Genomic DNA, 18,429 nt, shown 5'->3' with positions numbered 1-18,429 from the left:
ATAGTCATTATACTCTCCGATAGTAGACGCTGTGATACAACCATAGAGGACTACGGCTTGGGATATATTTCCTTCCTTTCCATTCAAGTAGGTAGACCTATGTCCAATGATATAGCCTTTCATGTCATTCCTCTGGAGGAGTTGTTGTCCGTTTTTCATCAGATTTTCTTCCTCACATTTAAGTTTTACTTATATATAAATATAATTTTATGCAGGTCCATAACCTTTCGTTTTTGTATCTCTGGATGAGCCGTTTTTTTCAGGATATTGTCCATACACGTGAGTCTTTTTATATATATATATATATATAATTTTTTCATGATATCTTTTTACCATATGTTTTCCATATTTTTTCTTTTTATTTCTTTTTAATTATTTTTATTTCTTTTGTATCTGTAGTTGCTTTCACCAAGCATATCCTTTGCTTGGTAGTGAAGAACCACTTTTTAGGTGGGTGTCTTTTACAATATATTATTGAAGATGGCTGTCTGGTGTCTAGTGAACTTCTGTGTTCATAATCAGAATTATCTCTATGTATTTTCCATGTGTCCTCTCTAGATGTTTGTACAACATGTTTCAGGATTTCTGTAATATATATGTGTAATATGTGTATATATGTTGCAGATATATTAGCCACTTTTTAAATTTGAATACTGTGGGATTTTGATATTATACATTTTAATGCCATAGCTTTATTAATATTTGGCTCTCAATAATACAAGTTTACCTTTGACTGTATTTTAATGTTGTCTTTATAAATTTATATAATTTTTATGATATCCTTTTACAAAATTACTGTTATATGATTTTTATTTAGATGTTCAGATTTGTTATTATTTATTTATTATTATTTTCTTAGCCCCTGAAGCAGCCCAGTTGGGCGAAACACGGCCTGTGTCGGGCTATTCTATGTATACAGACTATTGTATGCATATTTTACTTTTATCATATTAATAAAATATCTCTTTGGTTTATCTACGATCTGCTTTGTACAGTTTCCTATTTATGAGGGGTATCCTGAAAACCTGGCTGGATGTGTCCCAATCATTGGGTTGAGAAGGCTGGTTCTGGACATTTCCATGCCACATTCTCTGCATGAGCATCTTTTGTTTTAAAAATTCTTTTTTGGCATTTTCTCTTCTCTTATAACTAACAAAGTTGCATGGCATACATCAAAAAGTAATTTTTTAATACAGGGCATTCACATTTACACCAGTGTGTAAATGTATAGAATACTAAAACAACAGTAATGGTTGCTATTTGCTCTGTATGACACATTACACAGCTTATGTATTCAAATAAGCATTTTGCTTTGAATTTGATACCAGCTTGCAGTTTTGTATTTATGTCACTCTTGACAGGTCCCTTGATGAAGGCTTATGTGCTGAAACATGGCCTCTATTTAGATTTATGTCAAGTACATCCTGTATACTGAATGCAAATATTGTATTTGATTTTAAGAATTAGACTTTGAAAACCTTGGACTTTCACTCATGTATTTTTTAATGTATAGAATACTGTCACTTATGTGCATAAGTGTGCACTTACCCGTGAAAGTGGCAGCGGAGCAACTAAGTGCTATTCTGTAAAACAGGAGTTCTCAACCCAGTCCTCGGGACACACCTAACCAGTCAGGTTTTCAGGATATATAGAATGAATATGCATGAGATAAATTTGCATGCAGTACCTCCATTCTGTGCAGACCTGTCTAATGCATCTTCATTGTAGGTATCTTAAAAATCTGACTGACTAGATATGTCCACAGGACAGGATTGCGAACACCTGCTGTAAAGGCATGCCTAACCTAGGGATCCTTTTACTAAGCCACGACAAAAGGTGGCCTGCGGCATGTTTTGGATGCACACCAGGCCAGTTTTTACTGAGTCTGCAAAAAAAGAGCTTTTTTTAATGGGCTGGGAACAGGGTATACGGTAAAACTGAAACAAGCACGTGCCTAAAACCGGCCTGAGCCCTTAACGCCACCCTTTGATCTAGCGGTAAGGGCTCATACGCTCCGCGCGCGGTCGGCACGTGCCAACTGCTGATTACCACAGGAAAGGCCGCACGTGGGAGGAAATAAATAAACCATCCAGGCATTATGGGCGCATGGCAAATCTGAAATTACCACCAGGGGCACGGTAGCATGTCGGTAGTATCATTTTGGCGCTTGCTGCACACGCGTAGAGCCTAATGTGCCTTTGTAAAAAAAGCCCCTGACATAGCATGTAAAAGAATGGGGTGAGTATACATAAGAAGAATATGGGCAGGGTTGTCACTTACATATTTAAGTTACAGAAAACTGCCAGTTACATGGGTCACTACCACATCTAAATGACTGCAATTATACCAGATTTATGGCTGCTGCAGCTTTAGGTGTAAGGTGTACCCAATACTGGGCTACTCTAGTATCCTATAATGAAATCTGGGCAGCCAGATGCCATTATAGAATAGGTTTCACCATGCAGCATTGGGGCAACTAAACGGAGGTGCCCACCTTAGAATTGTCTCCCAAATGACCAACGAGTCAATCTTCTTTTGATTGGTTTGTCCCAGGCCACTAATCCATATTTCACCCAGTATTTAAAACCATTTAACCATCTAGGAGCCATTCCTGGCCAGTTAAATGGCACTTAATTGGCTATCCAGCAACATTCATTGGGATATAGCCGTTATCTCCTGCTGAATCTTGCCAGTTAGCGCTTAGGAGATCACCAGTTATATCGTATCATATAACCAGCTAACCATCGATATTCCGCACATCACCAGCTGTTTGGTGGCCAAATTAGGCTGCCAAAATTACAGGCCTATCTTTGGCTGGTTTCAACTTAACTGGACAGCACTGAATATCAGCTTGGCTGATTAAGTTGTAACTGGCCAAAAAACAGCCGTATATTGAATGCCGGTCACTGGAAATTGCCTCTGGCACTGAATATCTGGACTCAGCGCCGACCATAGGAGTCAGCCCAACTGACTCCCGTGGTCTGAATATCTGAATATTGACTATTCAGCATTTTTCTGGAAATCAGTGTAAGTGCTGAGAAATATTTCAACTCTTACGCTGGTTGCCAGACTCCGCATTTTGTAGGACTTCATTTTAAATGTTATTTGTGTTGGCAAAGCATCATCTATGCCCATTTCTTTTCAAATTCAGAACTGAGTGCAGTATCTCTAACAAGCAGTAGATGGTGCAAAAATGACCTTGCTATGCTTCCTCTTTGCCCTTGAAAATTTCTCAGTGCAAGAAATACTTTCCGAAGTCTCTGTTGGGGTAAATAATCTTTAACATGCAGTGTGCTTTGGAAAGCTGTTAAAGAACTCCTTCAAAAAAACAGCAAATCAGTGTTTGATGCCTGGGGTACTATAAAGTGACGGTATTGCCCAGGAATTTAAAAGTTTAAAATGCATAGAAATAAAACAAATAAATTGCAGGGGATACCCTGTTAAATAAAAATGTAAGCACTTAACTGTGAGACCCACCCATGTCTCTGCCCATGTTCCACCTACTGTATATCCCTCTTGCATTTACTCACAATCCCTGGAATTCTTAATTTCTGCTCGGAAATCGAAGCATATTCTCTAACAATGTGTGTAACTTAATTGGTAAACTAGCTAATCAGTGCTGTTAATTGGATGGTGAGCAATTATCAGCACTAATTGGCATTAATTAAGATTTATGCACATAACTCACTAAGGGCCACTTTTACCAAGCTGCGGCAAAAGGAGGCCTGCACTGGCTTCGGTACTGAGGCCCCCCTTTTATTGCAGCTGGTAAAAGGGTAGTCTTTCTTTTCTGGAGGAAATGGTCGTGCAGCAAATAAAGCACTTGCCGCATGGCCATTTCTTGGGGGGGGAGCATTGAGGTGGCGGTAAGGGTTCCTGCTCTAACCCAGCAGTAACTGGGCAACATGCAGCACTGCCTGATTACTGCCGGGTACACCCTGGCACTACAAAAATAAATATATTTTTGAAGTACCGGATATGATGGGGTACAGGGGGTGGGAAGTACTGACGAGCTGCTGCTGTAGCCGGGCAGTACTTCCTGTTTAGCAAGCAGTAAAAGAAGCCCTGAACATATGCTGTAACGTGGTGTGCTTAAATTCTAAATCGCATAGTTAAAAATGGGGCATGGCCATGGGTGGGGCGTGGGCATTTCTAAAATCTATGCGAGTTGTTATAGAATACATTCGCTCTGCACCTAATTTTGGCATCGAGATTTATACCAAGTAAAACATGGCGTAAGTGGCGGAGACTAAGTTTGGTCACTTGGAAAGTTGCTCGGTGTATTCTATATACTGCATAGAAATTTAAGGCTAGTCTATAAAATATAGGCATACTTCATTGAATACGCCTAGGCGTTTTTTTTCTGCATGGAATTTTCAGGCTCCCTTTGGGCTAGATTCTATATATGGCACCTAAAAATCGGCACCAAAAAATGCTTAAGCGATATTCTATAAGCCTTGCCTAAAATGTGGCGCAATTTATAGAATAAAGCTTAAGTGGCGAGGTCGAATTGTAGTACTAATACGTTTTGTCCTTGGCATATCATGCTTCTGAATTTTGTTATCAGGGTGGTTATGACCATTTCAGTGCTGTGCTGTGGTCTGAAATCTGATTGGCATATATGAAGAATTGAGAATTTTGTCAAGTATTCAGTTAGCTGTTCCCATCCAATTAACTCTTCCTTAAGATATTCCCCCATCTATATTATAGTGTGTACTGTTATTAGAATGGCTCTTACTGCCTTAATCGCCTGTAGCCTGTATGAGGTTACTTTTGCTGTAGATTGCCATGAACGAAGTTCTTCTAAACAGGGGGTAAATAAATCCTAATTAAAAAAATGAAAATAACTAACTGTCACCAGTAAATGACACTTATTCAGGTAGGAGCCATACCTCTCTGATAAGTGTGCTGAATATCAGGGCCTTAGGTGATAACACCTTCAGGGACAGGCAAATATCTACTATACCTGCTGTTTGAATGGCCATAGGGTGACTTGTTTGTTTTTAGAGTCTTGGGTCTAATCTTATATATTAGGGGGTCCTTTTACTAAGGTGCGCGTGAAAAATGGCCTGCGCTAGTGTAGGTGTGTGTTTTGGATATGCGCAGATCCATTTTTCAGCGTGCCTGCAAAAAAGGCCTTTTTTTAGCTGAAAATGGACGTGCAGCAAAATAAAAATTGGCGCGTGTCCATTTTGGGTCTGAGACCTTACCGCCACCCATTCACTAAGCGGTAAGGTCTCAGGCGTTAACTGGGCGGTAATCGTCAGCGTGTGTACAATGTCGATTACCACCTGGTTAGCACCGCACGTATTTTCCGATGCACGTAAAAAATGAAATTACCACCCAGGCCACACGGTAGATGGGTGGTAGTTCCAAATTGATGAACGTTGTACGCGCGCAGGTGCCTACACACCTTAGTAAAAAGGCAACTATGTCTTCTCAGTTCAAGCTATTAATTGCTTCATGTTAGTTTAACTGCAGTATTCCTTGATGTTGTTTTTCTATTAAGGAGATAGAACTTCTGTTGATAATTAATAAGCATTCGGTTCAAGTTGTGCCTTCTATCTTTTCACAGTCACGGTTGGGTCTCATATATTTATGGGTCACCTTAATTTTGATTTTTCTGATGGAATGTTAATGATTATAAATATAACCAAATTGTGTGAACTGAGTATAATCCTGCAGCTAAGCTGGGTACTTCTGTTCTTTTATCTTTGTTTACTATCAATATTAGTACAACCTGATTGAATATCATTTTGAAAATAGTGAAAGTAAGATATTAAAAGAAAAAGCACAGGTATTGCATTCTCCTTTATCTCTGTGCATTACACAGCTCACTTCACATACAGTATATGGAAGTTTGACCCTTACTGGAAATACTGCAATACTATTGCTAGAAGTCTGGGCAGCCATTTTGGATGGCTTAAGCCTCAACCCCAGGGGCTGCCAGTAAGGAGTAGGTTGCTGGTGAGGCTGTGACTTGGATGGCGTGGGGGGAGGGGTTGGCCTAGGGGGAGGCTGGGGGGCTCAAATGGAGGGGGCTGTTTATGTGCTGCAGGTGCCTTCATTCCAGGCAGGTGCCTTCATTCCAGGCAGGTGCTTGTACCAGGGGAGGGTTAGATTTTGGGGGGAGAGTTTCCATCAGAAGTGGCTAGGTCAGGGGTGGTGTTCCAGCTGGATCAGGGAGTGTCTGTGACATGGAGGATGTCACCTGAAAAGGTGGTTAATGCTGGGATCAGAGCCCTCTAGTGATGGAATAATGGTTTTATAAAGCTGGTCCCGGGGGGGGGGGGGGGGGGGGGGTTCTACATTGGTTTTCACCACAGGCAGCTTTCTAACATTGCTGCTCCCTCTGTACGTGGTGGGACTTTAATTTGCTGCCCATCATCTAATTTTATGAGAGGCTTTACATTTTGCAGAGCCTCTTGTAAAATACTATGGGAATTTATCATGCATTTTTTTCTTGCTTTGTTTGCAAGTGTGCTGCACCATGCCTTTATTTTGCTTCCTTTATAAAATATACAACAAATTGGTGACTTTTTTCTCGCTCAACTGATGCAACCTATTATAAAATCACCCTACTGAAAATAATTGTGAAGTTTCCATGAAGAAACTTATCTCAGGTTTTCAAATTTTATCTCCATCACTATCATGATGAGTGACCTTGTTCAAGTCACATGATTTCAACAGAGCTCATTGACTGTAGCTCACATTCACAGTCTGATAAATGAAAGTGTTGTAGAGAAAAATTGAATTTTTATTCTAATTTCTGAAAATACAAATAACATTCCAATTTGTTTAAGTGGATTATATGGTTTTTGAGAGTATATCTCCAGCTTAATCATATTCCTACTTACCAGAGCCATTATTTCCTGCAAGCATTGTTGGACTGACAGACGATCTTCCCATCCTATTGGACACCATGGGTGGTCCTGGTGTTCCATCCCATTCCTGAGCTTTTATTGGCTCTCTGCAGGACATTGTCCCAGAATGACCTCCTCTTTCTTTGCTGTCCAGCTTTGGTAGTGGTTCAGAACTGTGGCTTCTAACTTTCATTTCATCTGTTGGTTCAACAAAATAATTAGGTAGTTAGTCCTGTTGTCATATCAGTCTATTAAATTCATCCTTTGTGATATTAGTCTAATGAGTTCAACCTTCAAGCTTAGTTTGGGTTAATATTTTCCACTGTGTCTCAAAGTCAGAAAAGAAAAAATGGGGTTCTTTAGCCAATTATGTTTCACAGCTCATAAAAATACTTCTTGACCTAAGAAAATATGCAGGACAATTTCCTTTTATTGGAACTAGGACTAAGCTGTTTAACAAGCATCTTTAAGGCTCCAGATCATTAGAGCACACCACCGAGCAATAGTGTACACAATCGCACAATAGAATGTACTATTGACAACATAGGGGGAAAAAACAAAAATTGCAGATTTTTCTGTTTTGTGTCGAAAATGATACAACACAGAACAGTTAAATATCTCTCCAGAGGTATCATTTGCTGCATTCTGTATTACTGGCTGTTCTTGAACATGCAGTAATGATCACTGATCTGTTTCAGTGGCACTGCTGCTCTCCCCTTAGGGTTTGGAAAGTTCCCTACGTTTACGATGGAGGGCTTGCACTTAACACACTTTAACACTGGCTGCTAACATATATTAATGATGGGATTCAGTAAATGGTGTTTAGAGTTAGGCACCCGGAAGATCTGTGCTAACACAGTATTCTGCAAAGGGCACTTCACTCTGAGTGTCCTTTGCAGAATACTATCTTAGAATAGATCTCATACCTAACTTTGGGCATGGCACTTATGCTTACTGAAACCTGGTGTAAATGCTGGTGCACTATTAATGGCAGTTGAGCATGTAAATGACCCTACTCTATAACATAGAGCCTAATTTCTGGAATCACCCCTGAACTACCCATTCCCCTCCCATGGCCTCGCCTCCTTGGTGTGCATATCTCACACTGCTCACAGAAAAATGTGTTTATGAACAACTTAAAAAGCTAAAAGTGAACAAAGCCATTGACCAGATGAGATCCATCCCAGGATATTGAGTGAGCTCAGGGAGATTCTGACAGGTCCTCTCAAAGATTTCTTTAATAAATCCATGGAGGTGGGAGAAGTTCCATGGAACTGGAGAAGAGTTAATGTGGTTCCTCTTCACAAAAGTGGTAACAGAGAAGTTGGAGGATACAGACCAGTAAGCCTCACTTTGGTGGTAGGAAAAATAATGGAGGCCCTGCTGAAGAAAAGAATAGTGAACTACCTAAAATCCAATGGGTTACAAGATCCAAGGCAACATGGGTTTATCAAAGGAAAACCATGCCAAACAAATCTGATTGATTTCTTTGACTGGGTAACCAGAGATTGAGGACATGCACTAGATGTAGTCTACCTGGATTACAGTAAAGCCTTTGACACAGTTCTTTATAGGAGGCTCATCAATAAACTTAGCAGAATGAAGTTAATACATAAAGTGGTGAACTTGATTAGAAACTGGTTGACTGACAGACGACAGAGGGAGGTGGTAAATGGAATTTGCTCGGGGGAAATAAAGATGAATAGTGGAGTGCTTCAGGGATTGGTACTGAGGTCAATTCTGTTCAATATATTTGTGAGAGACATTACTGAAGGGTTAGTGGGAAAAGTGTGTTTTTTCACAGATGACACAACGATTTGCAACAGAGTAGACACCCCAGAGGGAATAGAATATATAAGAAGAGATCTATGAACTTTAGAAGAATGGTCTAATATTTGGCAGTTAAAATTTAATATGAAGAAGTGAAGAGTGATGCACTTGGGGAGTAAAAATCCAAAAGGAGCTATATGCGCTAGGGAACGAGAAGTTGATATGCATGGACCAAGAAAGGAACCTTGTGGTGATACTGTCTGAGGATCTCAGGGCTGTGAAACAATGTGTCAAGAAGGTGACCATAGTCAGAAGGATGCTGTGTTGCATAGAGAGAGCAATCATCAATAGAAAAAGAGAGGTGTTAATGCTGCCCTTGTATAAGTCATTAGTGAGGCCCCACTTGGAATACTCTGTTCAATTCTGGAGGCTGTATCTTGCTAAGGACATAAGACTTGAAGCAGTCCAGAGGAAGGCATAAAAAATGATATCAGGATTACACCAAGAGACATATAAGAAGATATTTGAAGACCTGAATATGTATACCCTAGAGGAAAGAAGGGATAGAGGAGATATGATACAGTTAAATACTTGAATAGTATCAGTCTAAAAACAAATATTTTCAGACATAGAAGTAGTAAAACTAGAGGACATATCATTTGAAGTTGTAGGGTGATAGACTTAGGAGTAACATTAGAAAATACTTTTTCACAGTGAGGGTGGTGGATGCCTAGAACGCCCTCTCTGTGGAGGTGGCGGAGACAAAAACAGTGATGGGATTTTAAAAATGCATTGGATAGACAAAAAAGATCTCTTAATAGAAAGAGGATAGTATCAAAACAAAACTTAAAACATCAACATCTATAAGTTCATTTATGATGAGCAGGAGTGGTGCTTAGATGGCAGCTCCAGCTGTGTGGAAGTGCGGCCAATGCTGGACGGACTTCTACAGTCTGTGTCCCATATTTGGCAAGACAGATCAGGATGGGCTGGAGTGGGTTTTGATGGCAACTCCAGTAGTTGGAAAGTAGGGCCAATGCAGGGCAAACACCTAAAATGGCAAGGATGGATTAGGATGAAGTATGCATATTTTATACCAGACACATCGTATGCATTGAGTGCAGGAGCTGTATTTTTTAGGTTGGGGGAAGGGAAGAGATCATAAAATGGAACTTAGCAAGTAACATATTGTAGTAATACTATTGGATATTGGTTCAATCATAACTTGATAATGAATGTGACTGTTGGGCAGACTGGATGGACCATGCAGGTCTTTGTCTGCTGTTATTTACTACGTTAGTGTACATAGAATCTTGAAGTAAGTGCAAAACCTTCAGGTTGGTGATACAGAAATATATATCTGGTAAAACAAACACATTTGTGTCAAGTCTCTGATAGGGCTCTCCAATGAACCACAGGGAGCGCTCACTCTATAAAGACATCTGGGCTCCCTGGTTCTGTTATAAAATACGAGCATAAACTCCTATTGATGTAATTGGTTGTGCCTAAGTGCAACAGCCATCGGACATAACTTGCAGTACTCTGCAAGTTGCATGTGTAAATGACAACCCCTTCCTTGCCCTGTTCATGCTATGCCCACCTGAGGGCCCCTTGTAGCAACACACTATGGGGTCCTTCTACTAAGCTGCAGTAGCAGCAGGGGCCATTTTTCCCACTCACTAGGGCCTTTTTTACCGCAGCAGGTAAAAACCCCTAAAACAAATGGCCATGTGGTAAGGTTACTCTTACCATGTGGCCATGTGGGGAGGAGCACTTACTGCCACCCACTGAGGTGACGGTAAGGGCTTCTGTGGTAACACAGTGGTAAATGGGCAGCACATGGCAATGCCTGATTACAGCCTGGTTAGTGCCATGCTATAAAAAAAATTTTTCCAGCACACTGGAAATGACACATGCTTGAGGCAGAAATACCGCTGGTAGCTGCGTTGGGCCATAAGCCCACGTTGGGCTTGCTGACGCTTTGTAAAAGGGCACTTATAGCACTTATGTGTTATCTTATAGAACAGTGTGTAGAGCACTTATGTGCATAAGTGGCCCTTTTCTGTGCACCTCCTTGCACAAGACATGCATAACTGCACACACTTAGTTATAGAATTGCCTTGTACATCTACAAAAAAGGCAAAATTAATGAAAGAATAATATTTGAAAATACAGTAAAAAAATAAATCTTCAATGCAAAGAATTTCACAGGAAGAATCAACTTACTTATTTCCACAAGGAAAAGATCACTTCATTCTCACCCAATTTGAACTTTGCTCCACATGACTTGTTTTCCTAAGCCACATACTACAGCCTAGTTACACTCCCCTCCCCATTCTGTCGGAACACTGCAATGGGCTGCTTGGGTGGACAATGATGGAAAGAAACTTCAAGAAGTTTTTAGGAGGGGAAATCTCTGTGGTATACTTTGCTCACAAGGAACTAAATGAGAAGGTTAAATAATAAAGCCAAATAAATAATCATTGACAAAATGGTTGATTATTAATATATAAATAAATCATATCAGAAATTTAATTGGGCTTCATCTGTACATTCGAGCGTTCACATTTCAGTTTCACAAAAGAATGCCAAACTATAACAGAGGCTGAAATGATTTCTTTCAAAATCACAAGTCCTTTGGGCTTCTGTGCCAGTATGCCATTTTTTTGTGAAGCCGAAATGTGCACAGTTGACTGGACAAGTAAAGCCAGATAATAAATGGTTTCCCCTGAAGCAGCCTAATTAGGCAATGTGCGGTCTGTTGTGGGAGGTTATGTCAGCTGGGACCAACTTTGGCCACTTTGCTTGATTAAAAGGAGCAGATAAAGGATTGTTCAGCAGCTGTGTGATTTTAAGAGTCTGTTCTTGATTGCAAAGTTCATTCAATGCACTTTTTCAGTGACTAATGTAAAGTTTTCCCGTCTGCCAAATGAATTTGACAAATTTGAATGGACTTTCAGTTTCTACATTAAGGGATTTTGATTTTTTAATGTTTTGTAGGTATTATTGATGCATTTTTTTGTCTTTTGTAGTATCTATTTAGCTGTGTTTTGCTACAATGATAGTGCTTGTTATTTATTTATTTAGATGCAGGGTCTGTCCATCCATTAGGTCATATGAAGTTTTTACTTCAGAAATGTACATGTAATATTCATAATAACAATAATAAAAAATAATAATAATAACAAAACTTCAGGTAGTGTATAATTTGTAGGTATACCACTTTGATGTGTCTTTGACCTTGAAGGGTGGTATAGTAAATATGACATGGAAATAGAAATGGACTATATTATATGTACTGGTATTCCCTGTTCTCAGTGATAGAGGATAGGAGCATATGCATGACTTTGCCTTGCTCCCGGGTTATGGAAACAGCTAGAACCTAAACTGCATTTCACAATGCAAACATTTCATCAAAAAATGTAGAATAGATTATAGAATAGAATTCCTTTTCTTCTCAGGCTGTGACCTTCCTCATTCCTATCTGCAACATCAATCTTTTTCACTTCATTTTCATTTATTTTTCTTATTCACCCTTCTGGAAGTTTCTCAGAACATAAAAATAAAAAATACAAAAATAGACGTAATTCACAACAATAATTACAAACAATACTCTCCCCAAACTACAAACTGTCAAATAAATATCATGGAATAAATCTCCTTATGTCCCTTAATTCCACCCTTCCTACATTTCTAAAGGGCCCTTCCCACAGAAATAATTATTTTTCAAACCCTAAATCCTGAAAGTTATTTAACATTTTTAATAGTTTGTTTTTCCCTGTTTCGAAATTTGTATTTTTGTCATTTTTTCTGATCATCTTGGTCTAAGGAGGATTTTCTGGAATCTTAAGAGAAAAGTCATTCTAAATTTTGATTACTGCCTCTGTGATAGGAAAATACTCTTATGGAGGGTGTCAGAACAGATTCTGTCTCTACTGATGTACAAATTGTTATTTAGCAAAGATTTTTCCTATAGGCACAAAATGTTAGAAAAACTGGACAATCGAAAAGTCATGTTTATCAGTGTCATTCTGCAGAAATTATTATTAAGAAACTCTAATTGGTGCATGCTCCAACAGATACGTCAGTATCGGGAGAAAAGGAAATCAGAAGTTACAACCTATTCTGAGCAGCTTGGTATTTAAATGTGTAAACATAATTACAAATGCCCTGTATTAAGGAGATCCAAAGATATAATTGTCTACTCCATCAATGCTATGTAACATTACCCATTTAATACGGCAGATATACATGCAAACAAATAATGTTTGCTATCTAGAAAGGTCATGTCTCTGGAGACAGCATAACAGCTACTGTGAAAGCCTTGGCAATTAATAATGATAGAGAAATTCTAGTGATAAAGGGGGACCTATTTTTAGGAGCCATGGAGGCACCTCTCTGGAGCCTGTTCTACAAATGTTCACAAATAATTAGGCACAGCCGCTTACAACAGCTATAGAGCTTGTCTAAATGTTTGTGCCTAGATTGCTAGAAATCCTGCACAAATGACAGCATTCTATAATTTACTAAGGGGACCTTTTACTAAGCCATGTAAGCATCTATATGCACCCAATGTGCGCCAAAATGGAGTTACCGCACGGCTACCACATGGCCCTTGCGGTAATTTCATTTTGGGCGTGCGTCCGCTATGTGCGCCCAAAAATATTTTTTATTTTCTGGTGCGCGTCAGCTACACAGGCCAAGTGGCATTTGGCATGCGTAGGTCATTACTGCCCAGTTACCGCATGAGACTTTACCACTAGGTCAATGGCTGGCGGTAAGGTTTCAGACCCAAAATGGACGCGTGGCATTTTCATTTTGCCACACATCCATTTTCAGCAACAATTTAAAAAAGGCATTTTTTACATGTGCACTGAAAAATGATTCTGCACGTGCGCAAAACATGCGTGTACACTACGGCCATTTTTCAGCGCACCTTAGTAAAAGGACCCCTAATGTTGCTGTGAGTCCTGCCCATTCTTCACTCAGACTCCGCCCATGTGTACACTCACCTTCAAATTATGCAGAGTTGCCTTTAGGTACCTTTTTATAGAATAGCATAGATCCAGAATATTGGCATTTGCGTTCCTATGTGCACATATACACACATATACAGTGCAATCCGCTTAAGTGCAAGGGTCTGGGACCAAAGAAATGCATGCAGTTAACCGGAGCGTGCACTTAACCGTTGTGACCCAAAGAAGCTTGACATCTGATAAACATATGTACAGTACTGTTTATTATTATACGTATAGTTACAGTCTCCGTTAACTTGAAGTAATCAATTATAGTCCTCTGTACACTATTGGGTCTGTGAGTTCCATAGACTACGTCTGCCAGATGGTAAAAACTGTCATAGCACTGACATCCAGTGGCCTCCAGATAGGCCCGCACAGTGTTGAGACTCTCCAACGTTCTTGCAAAAGTGACAGGAGGAGGTTGTTGAATTTCTTCAGCATGTGCCTCGCTGCTTATTTCTACATCTGTTTCATCATCAGCCGTCGTTGCCTGCGTTTAGGCGCATATCTCGACATCAGTGTTGTCGGCAGCTGTTTGTATATCATAATCAACGTAGCGATGAAATTCCTCTTCAGTAACACCGGCTGGGATGTCAATAACCTGTTAATCTGACGCGTTTGCAAAAGTTGCATCTGTTTCGTCCCTCTCCACATCCTTAACAAAGCTTGTCCGCTTGTAGCAGTTCACAATGGTTGCTTGTGTAACATGATTCCAGACTTCTTTCTGCATATGTAGAGAATCCAACAGTGATAGATTACAAGCCAGTTCAACAGCACGTTTATCCTTGCCAGTCTGGTCATCCATAACGCTCATCAGACGACGTAGCACAAGAGCCCGATAATGTTTTTTTTTAATTGGCTATTATGCCCTGATCCATAGGTTGGATCAGAGAGGTAGTGTTTGGTGGCAGGAAGACCACCTTGACGTTAGACAGCCTGATATCATCAATGTGTGCAGCACAATTATCACAAAGCAACAAAATCTGACGCCTTTGTGCCCGAATTCTAGTGTCTAACTTCTTTAGCCACTGCTTCCAAATTTCCCCAGTCATCCATGAATTTGCATTAGCCTCGTATGACACAGGAAGTCACCTAACTTTCTTGAAGCAACGGGGCTGTTTGCTCTTTCCAATGATGAGGGGTTCCAACTTCTCACTCCCATCCGTATTGCAGCAAAGGAGGATCGTCAGTCGGTCCTTCGACATTTTACCTCCAGTAGTTTCGGCATGTTTGAATGCAAGTGTTCCATCAGGAATCACTCACCAGTAGAGACCGTTTTCATCAGCATTGAAAATGTCACGAGGTGCAAACTCGTTCAAGATGGTAGGAAGAACTGAAACAACCAAATTTTCAGCACGAAAGTCATCAGCGTCTTGTCTCTCACCATGCTGTTTCTTGAATTTTATGTTGTTCCTCTCCTTCCATCTTTCCAACCATTCAACAGTGACTTTGAATTCAGTTAGTCCAAGACTTTCAGCTAGATGATTAGCTTTCTCCATAAGCAGTGGACCACTGACAGGAAACTGTCTGCTCCTGACTCGAGAAAACCACCGAAGAGCATCTTCTACCTCCTCGACTTTCCTGCCTTTTTTAGTTTCCGTTGTGGATTTGTATTGTTTTTGCCAGTCTTCCAGAAGCTGGTCTTTCTGCTTCAAGACACGTGAAATTTGACTGGGATTGATACCAAATTCCTTAGCAATAGATGTTTTCTAATTTTTTAAGAACTCCTATTCGTTAAGCCAGTGTTAAAGTCTTACAGTTCCGCCATGACGACGACCCCAGTGTACACTCTAACAACATTCTTTCACTTATTCTGCCTGTGGCAGTTAAAGGGGTGGTAAATTTGAAATCTCGGTAGTTGTCAGGCACCAATCGGCTTCCATATTCCGTGCGCGTGCTTAGGCGGAGTCTTTCCTGCAGAGGAGCGGTCTTAAACCATGCATATAAGTGAATCTTGCACTTATCAGTGGTGCGCTAAACCAAAGTTTGTCCCCATAGAAATTGATGGCGCCAAAAACAGGACCGAAGTACGGCATGCAGTTAAACAGAGCATGCGCTTATCCGACGTACACTTAAATGGAGTGCACTATATAACCATATTCTGGCTATTTATGAGCACTCTTGGCACCTTAAATCAGAGCTTCCCAAAATGTGGAATGGGACCCCAAGTAGGGTCACAAAACCCACATTTGAGGTCACAACCCAGGTGGACTATCCATTCTGTGCCGCCAGGGGTCACACAGTTTTATTTGGCTGCTGTAATGGAGTCACAGCTACAAAATGATTGAGAAACACTGACCTAAATGTTGGCGCCCTTTTATAGAATTAACCTTATATTGCTTATGGTAAGAAGGTCATATGGATGGAATGGTTTGCCACTCTTCTTTCACTGCAGCTTTACAAAACATTGATGAGCTATGTTCTTTTATTTATTTTGCTTACACATTTTTCAGTAGTAGCTCAAGGTGAGTTATATTCAGGTACACTGGGTATTTCTCTCTCCCTTTATGGCTCACAATCTAAGCTCCCTGTTTACTAAGTCAAGCTGTAGGCACACTACCTTTTTAGTGTGTGTTAAAAGTTAGCATGGGCTCTTGATAGAGACACCCATTACATTCCTATAATGCACTAAAAGTTTGGGGCCTTTAGTAAACAGGGCCCCTAAGTTTGTACCTGAGGCAATAGAGGGTTCAGGGCCCCTTTTACCAAGCTGCAGCAAAAAGGGGCCTGCGCTGGCATTAGTGCACTGATGCCCCCTTTTACCGCAGCGAGTAAAAGGGAACTCTCTCTTTCCCGCAGGAAATGTATGATTACCATATGGCTCTAGAAAAAGGAGGACAGATTGAGCCAGTCTGGGTTTTACTTCCATTGTTTTCAATGGAAGCAAAACCTGGACTGGATCAATGTGGATCAATGTGTCCTCCTTTTTCTGGAGCCGTACAGTAACTCTAAGGAAATGGCCATGTTGCAAGGAAAAAACTTGCCACGTGGCCATTTCAGGGGGATCCCTTACTGCCACCCATTAAGGTGGTGGTAAGGGCTACCACACTAACCTGGCAGTAACTGGGCAGCATGTGGCACTACCCGTTTACCACCAGGTACACTCCAGCACTACCAAAATAAATATAAGGGCCTCTAAGTGACTTGCCCAAGATCACAAGGAGCAGCAGTGGGATTTGAACTAGGCACCTGTGGATCTCAAGACCAGTACTCTAACCATTAGGTCACTCCTCCGTCACTATGTAGCTTTCCCAGTTCTATCCTTGGCTGGAATAAAATCAAGTTTCATACAGCCGTTCTCTAGCTAACAATAGCATTTATACTGTTGATGGTCTTTGTAAAAGCATTTGGGCTTATATTATTTCACACAGTAAGTGATTCCTAACCAATAAGAGCAGTGCATTTAAAACAAAAGATCACATGCTTCAGATTAAATGTTCCCCAAGAAGTGCAATTACCCTCATAAGTTGCAAAGTCTGGAGAGTTTTATAGTAGCGGTTTTGCAGAATGACTGTAAGGAAAGAGTAATGATGTCATTATCTGGCACTTTCTGCTTTATATTAGCATGAATGAGCTCAAAGTTAGCCAGATCCATGGATTCCTGCTTTGAGTTTCAATGATATTTTTCATTGGGATGTGGGGTGATAAGCACTCATGCATTATGAGATATGAAGGCTGATTTCACGTTTCAACTTTATTTGATACACCACAAATAATGAAGAAAATATCTAAGCAGTTTACAATAAAATCATAATACAGGGCAGAAAAAGGATGCCAGATGAGGAAACATAAGATACCTTCAATTCATAATAAAATTTGAAGGGAAAAGATAAGCAAAAGGGATAAACATTACTCTAAGACACAATATGAAGAGAGTTAGTGAAAAAGAATACAAGACTGTGGAAGAAAAGTATCTGCAGTGTGAGGATATTGTAGTACATGGGCAATACTGAGGGACTTAGTCAGTGGCGTACCAAGGGGGGGGCGGTGGGGGCGGTCCACCCTGGGTGCCAGTGGGTGGGGGGGTGCTCCGCTCCCGCCGCCTCCCGTGGCCGTTCCCGCGGCGCCGCACATTTAAAAAACCGGCGAAGCAGCGTCGCAGGCAGCGCCTCGTGCCCTGCTTGTAAAAAAAAATCAAATCTCCTTCCCTCCTTCTAATCTCCTCCTCGTCTTGACGTCTTGACGTCGACTCGGGCCTTCCAATTGATTGGAAGGCCCGAGTCGACGTCAAGACGTCAAGACGAGGAGAAGGAAGGAGATTTGATTTTTTTTTACAAGTAGGGCACGAGGCGCTGCCTGCGATGCTGCTTCGCCGGTTTTAACGGGACTGAGGTGGGGAAGGAGAGGGGCGAAAGGGATTCGGGTGGGGGTGTTCAGAGGGGAGAAGGGGACTGGGGTGGGGATCTCAGAGGGGAGAAGGGGACTGGGGTGGGGATCTCAGAGGGAGAAGGGAAGGGGAGGGGAGAAGGGGACTGGGGTGGGGGTGTTCAGAGGGGAGAAGGGGACTGGGGTGGGGGCCTCAGAGGGGAAAAGGGGAGGGGAGAAGGGGACTGGATGGGGATCTCAGAGGGGAGAAGGGGACTGGGGTGGGGATCTCAGAGGGGAGAAGGGGACTGGGATGGGGGTGTTCAGAGGAGAGAAGGGGACTGGGGTGGGGGTCTCAGACAGGGGAGGGGAGAAGGGGACTGTGGTGGGAGTCTCAGACAGGAGAAGGGGAGGGGAGAAGGGGACTGGGGTAGGGGTGTTCAGAGGGGAGAAGGGGGCTGGAACTGGGGGCT

The 18,429-nt window shown here is 41.2% G+C and overlaps 1 protein-coding gene across 1 annotated transcript in view; it reads right to left on the bottom strand.

The window, feature by feature from the left end:
• The window catches only part of NYAP2 (neuronal tyrosine-phosphorylated phosphoinositide-3-kinase adaptor 2), a 284,755-nt gene that overhangs the window by 90,967 nt on the left and 175,359 nt on the right, over positions 1–18,429 (bottom strand). The window contains exon 5 of the mRNA XM_030215654.1: positions 6,858–7,067. Coding sequence (XP_030071514.1) covers positions 6,858–7,067 — 210 coding nt within the window. The remainder of the gene's footprint in view (positions 1–6,857; positions 7,068–18,429) is intronic.

This window comes from Microcaecilia unicolor, chromosome 10, assembly GCF_901765095.1.
Source record: "Microcaecilia unicolor chromosome 10, aMicUni1.1, whole genome shotgun sequence".
NCBI classification, from domain to species: domain Eukaryota; kingdom Metazoa; phylum Chordata; class Amphibia; order Gymnophiona; family Siphonopidae; genus Microcaecilia; species Microcaecilia unicolor.
The sequence above is the reverse complement of the archived record's forward strand: the minus strand, read 5'-3'. Positions and strand labels throughout refer to the sequence as shown.